Source organism: Urtica dioica, chromosome 5 (assembly GCF_054948205.1).
Source record: "Urtica dioica subsp. dioica isolate 48M chromosome 5, U.dioica_male_clone48M_v1_H2, whole genome shotgun sequence".
NCBI lineage: Eukaryota > Viridiplantae > Streptophyta > Magnoliopsida > Rosales > Urticaceae > Urtica > Urtica dioica.
In genome coordinates, this window is record NC_142760.1 from 41113671 (window position 1) to 41129785 (window position 16115).

A 16115-nucleotide genomic window follows, 5' to 3' on the forward strand; every position below is an offset into this window, starting at 1 on the left:
ATTTAATCTCTATCAAACCTAGAATTGCAATAAAAAGAAAACACAATTAGATATTAGCGACCATGTAAAGTATTCACTCATAGAAGATTTGCAAAGTAACTTGTTTATTTCCGTTTACTTGATGTAAATTGCAATGTCTTGATTGTCATGAACTTAGTCAATTGCAATATTCACGTGCAAAAAAATAATAATAAAATAAAAAATAAAATCTTCATTTGTATTTTTATACTTTCTTTAATGGATTAATTACATTATTTCCTCCCCAACTTTGACGCGGTTTGCCTCATAAAATTCGAAAAATAGCATCTGCGACCTTAAAATCTTGCATTAGTGAAATTATACTCCTTATGTTAACTTTTATTGACGGTCATCCAATGTTTGATCATGAGACCCATTAATTTTGTGATTTTTCTTAAATACCCTTATAAAAATAAAATAAAAAATTATTAAACAACTAAAGAAAAAAAATAAAATTAAAACCCATTAGCAAAATCTTCCTCTTCTTCAGCTAGTCGGTTGGCCATGGTTTAATGACATTTTTTTCATTTATTATTCATTTAAAAGCTTGCCTGCCGATCGGATGAGGTGGCGGTGGGCCATGGGCGTAAGGCTCGTCGAGCGAGTACCCTCGCCGATGATTCATCGGTTCGCGATTGTTACGGCTTTGAGCTTCCATTTTTTTTCCTTCTCTAATTATCCAGAAAATCCACAAGGATGAACATCAACAGAGATAATTCGCTGAAAATCCACGTTATTTTTAGGGTAAAAGTGACCAGAAGTTAATTGCAAAGATTAATTACTGTTGAATTTTAACATATAATTTTTTGAAATTTATGTTTTTAAACAATTATAAAAAAAATAAAGCAAAAAGAGGAAGGATACCATTTTACCCTCACTTGTTTAAAACCATCATGTAGATTTTGACAGAAGGAGTACAAGTACATTAATGCAGGATTACAAAGGCACGAATGCTATTTTTCAAATTTTGATAGGCAAGCCATTACAAGCGTCAAAATTATAACACCTTCTTTAATTTATGTCATTGAGGTGAATTGCAATGTCTTGATTGTCATTGTCGAAGTCCCCCAACTAAAAAGTTAAGCCACTAGTCCTTGTGTTTGGTAGTTAACTAAAAAAAATTTTGTTTTCTATTTTTTAATTTTTGTAGTTGTATTGAAAAATTATTTTGCAGTTGTTTTCAAAAAGCTGTTTGGTACAATTTTCATTTTGTTTTTGAGAAATTATAAAAACTGAAAAAAGTGTTTGGTATAATTTTTATTTTTGTTTTTGAAAAAATGAAAAGAGAAGATTGGGGAGAAAGAGGAGAGAAGAGAAGAATTTTTTTTTCTTCCAAAAACACCTTTTATTTGTTTTCAGTTTTCTTTACTCTTTTACAAAACAACTTCAAAATTTTTTGAAATTTTTTTCCAAAAACTTAAACCAAACATGTTTTCAATTTTTGTTTTCAATTTTTTCAACTCAAAAACTAAAAAATTGTTTTTGAGAGGAATACCAAACACACCTCTCTCTCTCTCTCTCTCTCTCTCTCTCTCTCTCTCTCTCTTCATTACTATTTGAGGATTTCTTAGATTTTATTATATATTTACCTGTGTTAAAAAAAAAAGAAAAAAAAAAAGACCTTGTTATTATTTTTTTTTTTTTTGGTTTTACAAGGAAGTTTCTGTCTGGTCACCGCCTATACAATAACTCAGATTTTAGCTAGTAGTTTAGAAGTGCTCAAAATTGATTTCACTAACCATCGTTCTTCTTTCTATTTAGTGTGCCCTTGAAAATCAAGTCTAAACAGCGTCTGACACAATACAAACCCAAAAACCATTGCAACAAAAAAAAATGCACAAATCGTATAACAAACTAATGTATCACGTAATGCACATATGAACAAATTCATAATAGATAACAATCCTATTCCTATCTGTTAGTTACCTGTACAATAGCATCTAATATTAACAGTGAAAAAACTCTTCTTGTCGAAATACAAAATACACGTGAAACCGTGAATTTAAAAACTAGCACTTTCCAAAAACATGCAAATTACATGGTCAAGTCAAATTTAATAAAAATGTGCTTAAGAGTTCTATTTATTTATTAATTACAGTTCCCATTAATATCATATCCACAAGGAAGGATAATTCTGCAGGACTTAGGTGAAATATGTTACTGAGACTAAAAGGGACTTTTTTAACATCAGAACTTTTATTTAGCCATTCATAAAAAGGGACTAAAAGAAAGAAAGTATTATATTTCCAGCATAGAAGATCTAGGCAGTACTTCAAATTAACAGTCAAGTAGATCATAGGAAGAGCTCATTCAGTAAAGCTGAGTACACCTTAACGGAGAAGCTAAAAAAAAAGAAAAAAAAAAGAGCAGAGAATATTTACATCTTCAATACAGCGTATCGCTGAGAGAGAGTCTTATTTACATTCATTTCAACACAAAGACACGACTCGTCAGATCGATCCAAATGTGTTCTCGCCGCTGTAAGTCATGTACAGAAACCCATCTTCGTCTTTGTTCTCCTCATAGATCGCAGACATCATCGCAGCTGAAATAATCAATATATAAATGAATACAAAATGAACAAAATCTATACTTTAAAGATACGAGGAAATACATTGTCGAACACTCACCAGTTGGTGGCAAAATGTTCTTGACAAATATGAAAATGGCCTTCTCAGCACCGAGCTTTATCCTCTTTCGGACCACGTAAACAAACTGGCCAACAGTCAGATCCGCGGGAACAAGATATCTGTGTTCATCGCACGTTTATTGGGTAAAAAGAAAAAAAATGCATTGATTAGAAATTGTGGAACGTCTTGAGTAATGAACAGAGTGAACCGACTTCTTCTTGTCAATCTCAGGAATTTCGCTCCTCTCGGCTTTTTCCACGATAACCTACACAACAAAACATCGAAAAAAAAAATATCATTACCCAATGAATCAATAAGCTGCGAGGAATGGCTATTCAATTACTATATCAAAATCCTAGACCGTTCTCTGTTCTCTGAACTCTGAAAGCATTTCAAGCAAGAATCAGTGACTTTACTTCCTCTGTGATAGCTTACATTCTTTATCATTTATTCTCAACTATTTCTTTGATACAATTCTGTTTTAAAGAAAAAAGAAAAAAAAGACTTTTTCTCTAATCCTTGAAAATGAAATTCATACCGGAATTCTGTCGGGATACTTCTCTCTGATACGAGCAGCTTCTGCTTGCCTCCTCTCTGCCAAATCAAATTAAAATAAAATCAAATATTTATTTTAGTTTCAATCTGAAAAAGTCAATGAATTGATCTTATAATCAAACTCCGTCTGATTTGTAAAATCATTGACCAACTATAATTAATCCAATCACACGATCAAAAAACATTCCTAAGAAACTGATTCATCAATTTTGTAAAGAAACAGTCTTTTATTTTTAGAAACATAACCAAAAAAAAAATGTCTACTGAAAAAGAGAGAAAAAGAATCTAGGTCTCTATACAATCCGCAAACATAAAGTGATCACCAAAACAGATTTCGAGAACATTTCAAGATCGTTCATGATTGGAATACCAAACTAATACGAAAGCAATTAATTCAATCTTTACATATGAAAGTCAGAGAGAGAGAGAGAAACCTAGAGGATGTTCAAGCTTGAATGAACTCTTGGCCATCGTCGAGTTGAACCTTCGACCACTAATTCGCCGGAAATCAAGAACACAAAAAATAGAAAGAACAAAATCGAAATCGGGGTTTTGCCTTTACTTTCCGATAAAGAAAAAGGGAATAGAAGAGTGCGAATTGAGAAAATGAAAAGAGTAAATTAACAATTCAGGTTCGCTCACCAAACGAATTCAGAGAATTGAGGAAGACTCGGATTCCGCGAAGATTCTTGAGATTAGGGTTTCCCGAAATTTATAGAGAAAATGAAGAACTAGAAGCAAATGGGAAATTATCGAGTCGTTTTGAATTGTATTTATAGTAATTAAAGAGCTGTGTGAATATTGGCGTGTGTTAATAATGTTTATCAGATGAAACGACGATTTTGCCCTTCTAAGTGGACTGGGTTCTAAAATGCATTTATTGGACCAAAGTTGTGGGCCTATAGTTATGGGATTGGGCGATCATTACGGGCCTGCGAATCGGGGAGATTTCATAAACACCTCATTTGAAGAGGTAAATTCCATGAATACCTCGTATTTTAAAACATTTCATAAATACTTCATTTTTTTTTATTTTCAAATGATTTTTGCCGATTTTCTTAACAAAACTTTAAACACTAATAAAAAAGTGAAAATTATAAATTTTATGGCTTGTGTTTTATTTTTATTTCACAAGTTTTTTTTTATTAGTATAGTATTAGTATCCTTTTTTTTGTCTTTCAAGAAATAGAATTATGCCTTTTTTTATTTTGTATTTACTAGTACTACAAGGAAGGTTTTTAATTGTGAATGATCTCAAGTGACATACCATTATAGGGGTGAATTTAGCTTTTTTTTTTTTTAAAAACCTTGTCATGGTAATTAGCTTTAAGCAATTTATATTATTTTTCGGCTCATGCAAGAAGAAATAATAAACACTATTTTTTAAGCAATAATATTAAGCACTCTTGATTAGAGCCAAGTTGGTAATATTAAAGGCAATGTGTTTTTTGGGTGTGGTTGGTGAGGGTCTATTCATATCCACAAGAAACTAAGTGGGGTAGGAAAGATGGGCTTAGTAAGGACCGACCAAAGGATTGTATTAATGGCTTTTACCTTTTTTCCAATAACAAATAAGTAAATAAAACTACCAAATTTAAAGAAGAAGCAAACAATGTATAATCAAGCTTTTGGGAACTTTGTCAATCATCGATAACAGAATAGAATGTTCCGTTTCAAAAGTGACCGGAATTTTCATTTTGATACCATTCATATAAAAAAAAAAAAATTGGAAAACTAAAAATTACTCATTTCTTAAAAAAAAAAATGTTAAAAAAATTGAATCAAGACAAAATTACATTTTGGTACTGTTCATATGGTTTGTTTAATGTACCGAAACATAATTCTGATATTTCTTTTAGGGCGAAACGGGACACAATTTCAGTTTGTATTAGTTCTATGTTTGCCCACATTTAATTATCCATATGTTGGCAAGAAAACTCCTAAAAGTTTGAGTACGTAATAATGCCCTAAATCAATCCTAAACTAGTTTGTCATGTGAAATATTTAATCATTTAAAAATAATTTTTTTGTTGAAGTTATGTTCACCTTTCTTTATTTATATTTGTGTTGAATTTTAATGTAATTTATTTGTTGTAAATCTAAGGAAAAAAAAAATAGAGCAAAACGACGGTTCAAATTTTAACCCCTATCAAATGTAAAGTATCTTTAAATGTCATTTTTTTTTTGTAATCTGTATTTAAATATTTAGAATAGTTGATTAAGTAAATGTACCAATTATACCAAAAAAAAAAAAAATCTCACAGATTAGGTCACTTCAAACTTTATATAGTCATTTTATTATGACATGACCTCATTAATCAAATAATATTTTACATAATTGTTTTTAGTATTTTTCATATATTAATTTTGGTAAACGTACGTGTATAAAGACTCTTGATGCAAGATGCAACAACACAAAGTTACACCATATACCCATACAACTATTTTATTGGTGTGTTATTGTAATGTGATCTAAAGAATTCTAAATTTTCTTATTTGTTTAAATCAATTATTTTGATAGTACTGGACAGATCAACTTCTATAAATAAATGCTCTTCACCTACACTGCACTTGAAGCTCGGAGCAAACTGAAAAAATAAAATAAAATAAATAATCCAACAAATAAATTAGACCATATCAAAAGAGTGTGTGATTTAAGAACAAAAAAAAGTATTATTATCTCTCTCTCCCCTTTTTTTCTCTCTTTTTTTAAAATATACAACAATGCAAAACATGATGCACATATTTAAGGATATCACAACTGTCACAAGTCAAAATAAATACAAAAAAAACCAACAAGAACACAACAGCATTAATACATACATACATACATATATATATATATATATATATATATATATATTAATTAATCATCAAGCTCCTTATTGGTGGGAACAGAAGGGGGTTCAAACACAGTAAAAGCTCTGAAAGCTGAAATGAGAGCCAATGCAATGAAGCAGAAAAGAGCCAAGGCATGGAAAAGAAAAGCCAGTTTGATTCTGCTGCAAAACTTTCCATAGGAACTACAAGCCTCACTCCATGAGACTGCTTTGTCTCCCTTGTAAGCCAAGAACATTATTTCCATCACTGAAGCCCCGGATGTGACCAATATATATGCCACAATCTGCACACAAAATAGTTGTTTAGGGACTAAAATGAAACTCAAATAGTGATTTAGGGCTAAAATTCAAAATCACTAAAATTGTCTCTCCAAAACCGACTGTTTTTTTTTATGAAATTAACAAGCTAATTAAGTTCGAAATTAATTTATTAAAATCAAGGTTTGAGGTACCATTTATCGTTGTCGTGCCGGGACTAATATTTTATGGATACCCCTTATCGCAAGTATTTACCGTGAATTTTTCGGAAAATAAAAAAATCAGATTTTCCATAATAAATAATATAAAATAAGTTTTTATAACTTTTATTTTTTATTTAAATATATTTATTAATATTTTTATTTAGAATTGTGGTAAACTCCAATTTTATTACAGTAAAACCCCGATGTTTAAGAGTTTTTAATTGGGTCTGGGCGGTTTTTTTGCATTACGAGATTTTCTATCGGTACCGGTGCGGTAAACTTCGATTTTACAGGTATTTCGCTACTAGGATACCGTGCGGCAACCCACCGATTACCCGGTAACTCAGACTTTGATTAAAATATTAACGTCATAAATTAAAAAAAATTATTTTGCTTACAAAATGTCTAAAATTCTACATAATATTCAATAGTTTGAAGACCATTTCGGTCTTAAAGAAAATAAATTACGGACTAAAACCACACTCGAATAGTAATTTAGGGACTATTTGCGCTAAAAGTACAATATAAGATTGAATTTGAAACAAACCTGGTCGGAGAGAAAGAAAACCCAAGCTTTATCTGCTAAGCAACTAATCCAAGAAGACAAAGCAGCAAAAAGAGCATACAACGCAGAAATAAAGCTAACATAAACCATGTACCTGTGTGACACACAATATATTACCCATAATAAGAACAATATATGATGTACAGAAAATGAGAAGAATAAGAAGAAGAAATTAATAATAATAATATATAATTCTTACTTGAGACCCAAGATATTGGTGAAGCTTATCTTGCCATACATGATGTTATCTTGTTGATTTGTGACTGTGAGCCATATTGTTGCTATGCTCAAAGGAATCACAAACATCCTAATTGAACAATCTATGAGCTTCAGTGGTTTAGTTAAGCTTGGAATATTACTATTAGGGTTCATGACTTCTTGGGTTTCTCTCATTCTTCTTCTTCTTCTTTTCTTCTGAGCAACAAAATCTATACCCTCTCTCTCTCTCTATATATCTCTCTCTCACCTGCTATACTAAGAAAGTGAGGGACAAGTGTCTCGGCAATTTTTTTTTTTTTTTTTTTTTTGGTTTTTACTTGCTTGGAACCTAATTATAATATATGTGGCACTTATATAAGAATATGTTCTCAGCTTATGCTATATTTTGTCGTGTATGGAAGAAAAAATTTGGAAAGAAGGACTACTTTAGTTAGTTGTGTAAGTGGGTTTTTGCTTTTCTTCATTAGAGCAATCATGACATTATCTTATGTGTTGTGCTTGTGATGTTATGGGATTCACACAGTAACATGATAAGGATGTATTTTAATTTATATAAACAAAAAGCCAAGGAAAATATGAGGGGTTGTGTTGTGTGGTAAAGAAAAAAATGTCTTATCTATTTTGAGCCTTTGAGAGTTTAAATTGAAATTTAAGATATATTTTAGGTTGTGCTACACTGGTAAAGTTGCAATAACTCTTTCACACCTACCTACCAAGTACCAGTGAAAGTTAAAAGAAATAAAAGTCCTAATGAGTTTTTGAAAGTGTGTGAAATCTAAATTGCATAAAGGAACCAAGGAATCAACTTAGAAATTATATTAACACATCATTGATAGGAGGAAAGAAGATTTATTGTGTGCACTTACTCTACATTTGTAGTTGCTCTTCTTGGAAATATTTAGTTTTAAAATACAATGCTATACTGTTATTAAAAGCATGACGTGTCAATATCTAATTGAGAGTGCAAAGTTAAGAAACAATTTTTTTTTATGTCCTATTTTGCTATTCCATCACAATCGAGTATATATTTGATTAAGAGTATTATTATTATTATTATCAAGATAGTGTTACAGCTTATAATAATTAAGTGTGTTAATCTCTCAATGAACAATAACCCTTCTCTAAACTTGATTAAAAGTTTTTTTTTTTTTTTTTTTTTGAGAAGATTGGGAAGATTGAACTCACAACTTCTACATTGGAAGTAGTGTGAAATTACCAACTAAATTATGTTAGGTATTGCTGATTAAAATTATTATTATTATTATTGTTATGATATAATATTATCATCATTTGTCAGTCTAACCATCATAAGATCTATATTATTTTTTTTAAGGATAATTTTACTACCCATGGAAATTAATCCCACAATTTTCATTTTAGAGGTCATGTAGAATTATCAATTAAACTGTGCTAGGTAACACATATCTATATACCCTCACCCTATATTTTCTCTAAGGATTTTTATTATTTGGACTCACAATAAATATAATGTGAGTCCAAATAATAAAAATCCTTAGAGAAAATATAGGGTGAGATATTGTGAGTCCAAATAATAAAAATCCTTAGAGAAAATATAGGGTGAGGGCATTGATTAATTAGCCTGAACAGGTGTATTAATATGACATGCTTGAGATTAAATGTTATCGGCCAAAATGAATGACATAACTAGCATGTCATGTTGCGTTTAGCAGAGTGAAAGTGAAACCTCATCATTTTGCTTGCATCCTTGGAAACCTATTAAAATGGAAAGAAAGAAAAAGAAAACCCTACCACAAAAAATACAAAGAAATAAAAGCCAAAAGGAATTCCTACTTTTAATTATTTGGTGGCACCTACCGCATAATAGAATGAGAAATTTGATTTTGGGATAAGTGGTTAAAACTTATAACTTATAAGTCCATTCGAGGATTTTCTTTGAATTTTTATAATTTAAGAAATGTCAACTTAATTAATTTTTCAATTTTATAATTAAGAAGTTGAATTTTTACTAACCATTATTGTTAATTTAAAATATACCACCTGTGAGTCAAAATATTCTTTAAAAAAAAAAGGTCAAAATAAACATCGCATAACTAGAAAGTTTTGCGTTGGTACAAATTTTATTAAAATTAGAGATCTAGATCATGAGTTATGCATTTTTTTAGACTTGATTCAAATATTAATTTAAATTACTAAAATTGTGATTACTAAATTTAGTATACGGTGAAAATTGGATTCGTATATAAATTTATTATTTACTTTGCATGTGCAATAATTTGAAAAACTAGAAAACTATACTCGTAATTTTTCTCTTTGAATTATTCTAACCATTGTAAAATTGGTCGTAGCCAGTCGCAGCTTGTTGCACCTATTAGTTGTCGTGACCAATGTTCTCAAAAGTTAGGTTATAATCTAAATTAACTTTATGTGCATTGCCTAGTTTTTGCATTTTTATCTTCTTTTTTTTTTATTCTTGTTTTCACGCTTAGAGCATACAATTGATTACATTGAACATTTAAATACCTATTACAAAAAAAATATTTAAACTTCAATAAATAGAGACATTTTTCCATTTCTGAATATTAAATTCACATCTCACTCCGCAATCACATGAAAGAAGTAATGCCACCCAAATCAGATTTATTGAGAGTTTTATGTGCATAATCTTTTCACATTAAGTTTTGTCATATTTAAAATACTTGTGTATGTTTCCATGAAAATGATTGTAACTCATCATAACACATCAAAAAGCTCATCCAACTTCATGCATAATATTGCAAATAATTATCACACCTATTATAAAGAATTTGATTGCATTGTACAAAAATCATAACATTTTTCATTGAAACGCGTCGCAAATCATTCCATTTCAAACATATCTCAACTCATTACAAAAACGTACATATTCTATGCCGCCCTCATAGGTGGCCGTCATTTTGCTCTGGTTTGACTTCGATAGTGAGGTTTGTCTTCTAAGTGAGGTTTGTCCTCTGATGAGTTAGTCTCCTCAAATACGTTTGGGGTGCTAAACTTAGCCTTATTCATCTAGTTTTGAAGCCCGTCGCTGTTTGACGTAGAGGAAATAGTGTGGGTACATGAAGGAGCCTGGATGATGTTGGAAGGGATGTTTCTTAGTGGAGGGTTTATTTTATACCACAAGTATGATATTCCCAATAATTTTTTACCGAAATTTAATAAGTCTATTTTAATCTAAAAGTATGACTAACAATTTTATGTAGTTATGTTTTTTACTCTTTTATTCTCTCTCTCTCTCTCATGTGGCTGATTTTTGTTTTTGTTTTTGAGGTACTGAATCCTCACGGGATTCACTTTCATTCTCATAGAATTGTTGGAAGATTTTTTGGTTTTTTTATTTGACAATCCTGAGAATTCGTTTGAAGATTTATTGACATGGATATCAATAAATCTTTAAAGATTTTAGGAATTATTTTGAAAATTTATTGACATTTTTGTCAATAAATTTTATGGTTGTCAATAAATTTTCAATAGACCCAGAAGCTTCAAACGAATTCTCAGAATCTTTGAATTTATAGACATCCATGTCAATAAAGTGACAAAATGTCAATAAATCTTCAAACTAGTTACCAGATTTTTCAAATGAAAAAACAAACAAAACTCTTCAAATGGTTATATGAGAACGGAATGAACCACGTGAGGATTCAACGACTTAAAAACAAAAAATCAGCCATGCACTAGAGAGAGATAGATAAAAAAATAGTTGAAAAAAAAAATACACAAAATAAGTAATCATACTTTGATTTGAATACAAATAGACTTATTGGATTTTGATCCAAAATTATTGAGAATGTCATGCTTATGGTATAATTCCTTTTTTTCCCTAAATTTTCGAGGAGAAGATTTTGGATTATTTACCGGCCTCGAATAATTTAATATTGATTTAATGATGTTAAGTGTTTTATAGAACTCAAATTTATTCGTTTTTTTTTATCACTAATAACTTAAATGAAATTAATGAAATTTCTTTGATTAAATAATCAAATTTCTGAATAAAATAAATTACACTAATGAAAAGAAGAGTGAACGCTTCTTCTTAACAATAGAAAGGACTATATACTCATAATTCTCGTTTCTTTGAGGATAAATATTTGCTCATTTAGGGTCTCACTTCTCGTCTAAAATGGAAGAGAGAAATCCCCCAAAAAAAGGTCTCTCACTCCAATACCATCCCCATTATTACCATTATTGTTCTATCTAATAATATGTTACAAAAAAACAATACATTTCTCTCTGTACTATGGACGTATACATATTCGAAAATAGAAAAAGAATAATAATAATAACCAAAAAAAAAAAAACCCAAAAGGAATCTACAACCCTTCTCCCAGAGCTTGGAAGAAGTAATTTTTTTTTCTCATAAAAAATATTTGAGCCATGTCAAAACTCGGCGGTCCACAAGGCGTTGTGACCTTCGCCGCATCGGCGGTGAACTTCTTTCATTCTTTCGACGGATTTGCAAATTCCACTGCAACTCCAATCAAATGAGGCCACACACACATTCCCAGCTTGGGCTTTCCATTCACAGTCTGTTCTCATTCATCAAAAATCATATTTATTATTATGGTCCAAATCATAATGGAACACACACTATATGGATTCTAATCATAGTGATATGTAACATTGTGGCTAAAAAAAGGTATAAGATGAATTTTCTATTTGCCCCTTTGAATTATGCTAGCTATGTCAACTTATCCTTTCACGTTGAATTAAAGTCTTAATAGTAAAATTTGGATTAGTTTAGAACTTTTAACATTTTAAGTTAAAAATAAATCAATGGACAAAGTGACACAACCACCATAATTCAAGGAGAAAATAGACAACTTATTCCAAGTTATATGAATGTCTATTAAGTTTTCTTCGGTTGAATGAAAAAAAAGGGTAAATGGAATACTCATGAATTGTGTAAAAAATAATTTTGTTTTTAACCAAAATCTTTGAACACAAAAATATGTCATTGGAGAAGAGAAATAAAGGTGTAAAGAGAGATGTGATTAATTTACCGGGCGGCGTTCCACAGCACAAACGGCGATCGTCGATATGTTCGACGTCCAACCCGATAAACCACGACCCCAATGAAACGTCCTCGTTCACGTATTTGTGCAAAACATGCCTAAACTCATCATAGCACAAACAAGTTAAGAGTCAAAAATAGGTCAACTCTCGGTCAATGGACAAAGAGAAAAAGGACTTACTGGTTTATTGAAATGTAAGTGGCCAAGTCTTTCGAGATAGCGTACAGCTGTCCCGTGGCGTGACGAAAATACCGATTCCCATCTTCCCCGAATTTCCAGTGCTCCGGCTCGTAGTATCTCACTCCTCTGATCAACCAAAGGAAATAAATTAAATATTAATAATAACCCAAAAATTACTAATTAGGTCTAGACACAATTCCGGAATAGCATAATTAGACCATAATATTACTAATAAAAACCCTCGATTCGTAATGATGAAAACACATAATAATAATAATAAAATACTAATCGCATAATTTAAAACGCCAATTTTATAATTCAAAACCTCTATTTTTCTAATTAAAACCCCTAACTAAATAACTTACTTCTGTGCAAGGACTGGCCCGGATTTCATGCACCCGATATACACTCTAGATTTGTCCCGATGGCTCGCCAGCGTTGCTCCAAGTGTTGCTGTAAAGAAAATAATAATAATAATTACCCCGTTGGAGTGGATAAACGGGTCCTATGGTCACAATCAATTGTTTTGTTTTGTTTTACACAGGGTTAAAAATAAAACCGCCGAAATTTCAGTGAAAATTCGACAAACATCCGAAAATTCTATCGAATTTTTTATTATTCGGAAAATAACAAATGCCCAACAAAATTATCGAATTGGCATTTTAAGTTTCTCTAAAATTTATGTAAAAAAGATCGAATCATTATTTTAATCCTTCGTGTTACCTATGTTGACATGTACATCGTCGTCGACTTTAACGTAAAAGTCGGCGTCCCACAAAGCAACGGCGGTGGCGAAGTATGTCTTTGTCTTGGCCGACAGCTCGAGATAGCCCTCAACGTGGTCCTGTTTTCGATTTATCACATTTTTTTATTTTTATTTCGAATCTATACACAATAAAAAGAAAAGTAAAGAAGAAGAATCTATACCAGCCTCATAAAATCACCATGCCTTCGGTCCTCCGCTTCAATAGCTTTATCGAGGATACCGCCCGATGTGGCACTACACCCCAAAATATAACAATAATTTTAATATTAATAATAAAAAATATAAAAAAAATACCAGCTCAGTATGAATCCTATGATATGGCATAAGAGAAGTCGGTATAAAAAAAAATTAACCTGTGACCAATCACGAAACGCATTATTATCCCCTTCTCTTCCTCGAGCTTCTTTCTTTTTTCGCCTGAATCACAAACGAACCACGATTTTCCGTTACAAACAAAAAGGCGTTTATAAAAAAAGGATTTTCAACGCCAATCATTTTGTTTATGAAAACTAGTCTAATGAGCAATACGATCCCCAAACTATATATATTAGCTTTTAAATTAAATCTTCACCTAAGAAACTTAAAACATACTTTCTAAATTACCATCGAGAACCATTTCAATAATTTATTCCCAGGACCAAAATCCAATTAGCGTAATAGTCCAGGGTGTTGGGATTTGAGCCCCAAATCCGACACATCAATCCAATAAACGACGAACAAATAACACACAAAAACTAAGCTACGTCCACTTTGGCACTGCAAATTTCACTATAATAATAAACCAGGAGTTCTTGTACAACTCTCTCTCTTACTCTACCGAGAAAATTGGCGCCCATAGAGCATTTAAGAAAACTAGCGCGAACACAAAACAAGCCTTAAATTTCCAAAATACCCTTCCACTAAACAGGTAGTGTTGGCGATAAATTCGGCTCCAAAACACAACACAAAACTATTTGTGCTAAAAACATATATGAAAAAGCTGACCTTGGGGCATCCAAGTGGCACGGATAGAGTCTCTCCTCTTCCGGCTGCTAAAAGCCGTGTTGACTCCGACGACCATCACGTATTTCCTCTTCCCGATCGACTCCGAAAGCCTCACCGTATTGTCCACGGGTGAGCCGCTGAGGATCGATTCCTGGGCCGCCCTCGCCGCCGATAATTCCATCTCCAAGTTCGATATCGTCTTGTCCAAAGTCCTGCGTTTCGCCAAGCGTGTCAACGACTCATCATTATATATTTATTAGAAATTATCAACTCACTGTATGGCGTCATGGGTCCGTGACATTTCTCCATAGACGTCTTTCGGTTCATGTTCTACGCCCTTCTTGAGTGAAAAAAAAAATAATAATAATTAAAATCGGGGTCGGTTTATAAGAACCCAGAATTGATAAAAAAAAAATAATAAATAAATACGAGACATGAATGAGATTATAAAGATGGCTTACGGTTTTTGTATCGCAACCCGAAACTAGCTCTTGAACTTCATCGTCCATTCTTTTTGTGCTCGATATGGTTTCTTCGGGTACCATCGACATTCTAAATACACCAAAAAGAAGCTCAGGTAAGACTCAGTTTCAACGGGTATGCAATTATAAAAAAACCTTCGAATACCATTGATATTGGTAAAAAATTAGCTAATTATTTCATTGCCTTAAACTCCTATTGAAACTCTAATGATTGAATAGTTCGAAAATTTTTGTGTTCTTCAATCTCCAACTTTATAGAGATTTCACAAAAAGTTGTCATCTTTACAAACGTCGATCCCCGAAAACCCGTGATCATAACGAGAGACTAGAAATGGAAAAAAAAAAAAAGGCTAACCTAGTGTAAATTACAGGAGACTCCAAACCAAATGATGGAAAGGGTTGACCTAATTCATTCATATTCATAAAAGTGCATAATCAATAAGGAAATACTATTAAAAATAGATTCTTTACTCTTTTTAGAGGAGCTTTATTTGATTTAGATCAACTTTTGTTAATCCCTTTCAGCTGATTTAAGGTTTACACAAAACATAGTACCCAAAAAAAAATGAAAAAATAAATAATTAAGTCATCATCATCACCATCTCTCTAACACTAGATTTTCATGCTTCAAACCAAATGGAATCAAATTACTCTTACAAAACAAACAATTAATCCCAATTAAATTCAACATAGCTCTTCACTGTTTAGCAGATAAACAGTCAATCCAACAACTCTAAAAAAAATGAAAAATTAGAATTTAAACAGCATAGATCCCCATATCATTTAATTCCAACAGTTTCTGCAAATTGAGGTATCTCTCTTCTCCGCAACAATTAGAATCACAAAAAAGAAAAAAGATTGAAACTTTGAAAACACTTAGACAAAAGGGTTTTTCTTTACCTGTCAGAGAAGAGAATGCCAGCACTGAAACAGCCAATACAAAGAAGAAGAGTCCATTTCCGAGACACCAAAACACTCTTTGAATTTGACTCGAATCCTCTGCTCTTCCAAGACATCTTTTACCCACAAACTCTTTGCCCAAACAAAAAAAGGAACAATAATTGAAGAAAGGAAAAAAAAAGTGCTTTTCTTTAAGCTCCAACCCAATCAAAGAGAATTTATATCAGAGCAAAACCCATTTCCAATCCCAAGTCAACCAAGTCAATTCACTCACAAAACTAGAAAGATAAGAGAAAACCCAGATCCAAAATCAAGCTCTCAAATGTATGGTGGCTCTTAATTTTTTTTTTTTTTTTTTTTTTTTGGTGGTGCAAGCTAAATGAGAAAAGAACCACCCAACAAGAAGAACAGTACTCGTAACATTTGATGTGTCAAATAATACTAATATATGATGAATTATATCAAACTGAATAAATAAATAAAAA

At 31.5% G+C, this 16115-nt stretch overlaps 3 protein-coding genes across 5 annotated transcripts; all 3 read right to left on the reverse strand.

The window, feature by feature from the left end:
* Positions 1 to 2240: 2240 nt before the first annotated feature.
* Positions 2241 to 3981, reverse strand: LOC149398566 (autophagy-related protein 8C-like). 2 transcript variants are annotated; one of them, XM_089615091.1, is made up of 6 exons: positions 3846 to 3981; positions 3638 to 3696; positions 3187 to 3242; positions 2861 to 2913; positions 2649 to 2767; positions 2241 to 2563 (listed from the first exon to the last, which is right to left on the reverse strand). In XM_089615091.1, the coding sequence occupies exons 2-6, from the start codon at positions 3672 to 3674 to the stop codon at positions 2469 to 2471; spliced, it is 360 nt and encodes a 119-aa protein (XP_089471217.1). In that variant the 5' UTR covers positions 3675 to 3696; positions 3846 to 3981; the 3' UTR covers positions 2241 to 2468. The 2 variants fall into 2 exon arrangements, with proteins under 2 accessions (XP_089471217.1, XP_089471218.1); XM_089615092.1 differs by having other exon boundaries at positions 3638 to 3851.
* A 1905-nt stretch (positions 3982 to 5886) lies between these two features.
* On the reverse strand, positions 5887 to 7615 carry LOC149398567 (CASP-like protein 2D1). The gene is made up of 3 exons (XM_089614690.1): positions 7269 to 7615; positions 7052 to 7163; positions 5887 to 6327 (listed from the first exon to the last, which is right to left on the reverse strand). Exons 1-3 carry the CDS (start codon positions 7460 to 7462, stop codon positions 6070 to 6072), a joined length of 564 nt encoding a protein of 187 aa, XP_089470816.1. The 5' UTR covers positions 7463 to 7615; the 3' UTR covers positions 5887 to 6069.
* Positions 7616 to 11360: 3745 nt separating this feature from the next.
* On the reverse strand, positions 11361 to 16115 carry LOC149398568 (Galactosyltransferase family protein). 2 transcript variants are annotated; one of them, XM_089614960.1, is made up of 11 exons: positions 15631 to 16115; positions 14710 to 14800; positions 14524 to 14588; positions 14249 to 14460; positions 13618 to 13681; positions 13426 to 13498; positions 13222 to 13342; positions 12864 to 12951; positions 12499 to 12624; positions 12307 to 12416; positions 11361 to 11832 (listed from the first exon to the last, which is right to left on the reverse strand). In XM_089614960.1, the coding sequence occupies exons 1-11, from the start codon at positions 15744 to 15746 to the stop codon at positions 11684 to 11686; spliced, it is 1215 nt and encodes a 404-aa protein (XP_089471086.1). In that variant the 5' UTR covers positions 15747 to 16115; the 3' UTR covers positions 11361 to 11683. The 2 variants fall into 2 exon arrangements, with proteins under 2 accessions (XP_089471086.1, XP_089471088.1); XM_089614962.1 differs by having other exon boundaries at positions 14524 to 14585; positions 15631 to 16114.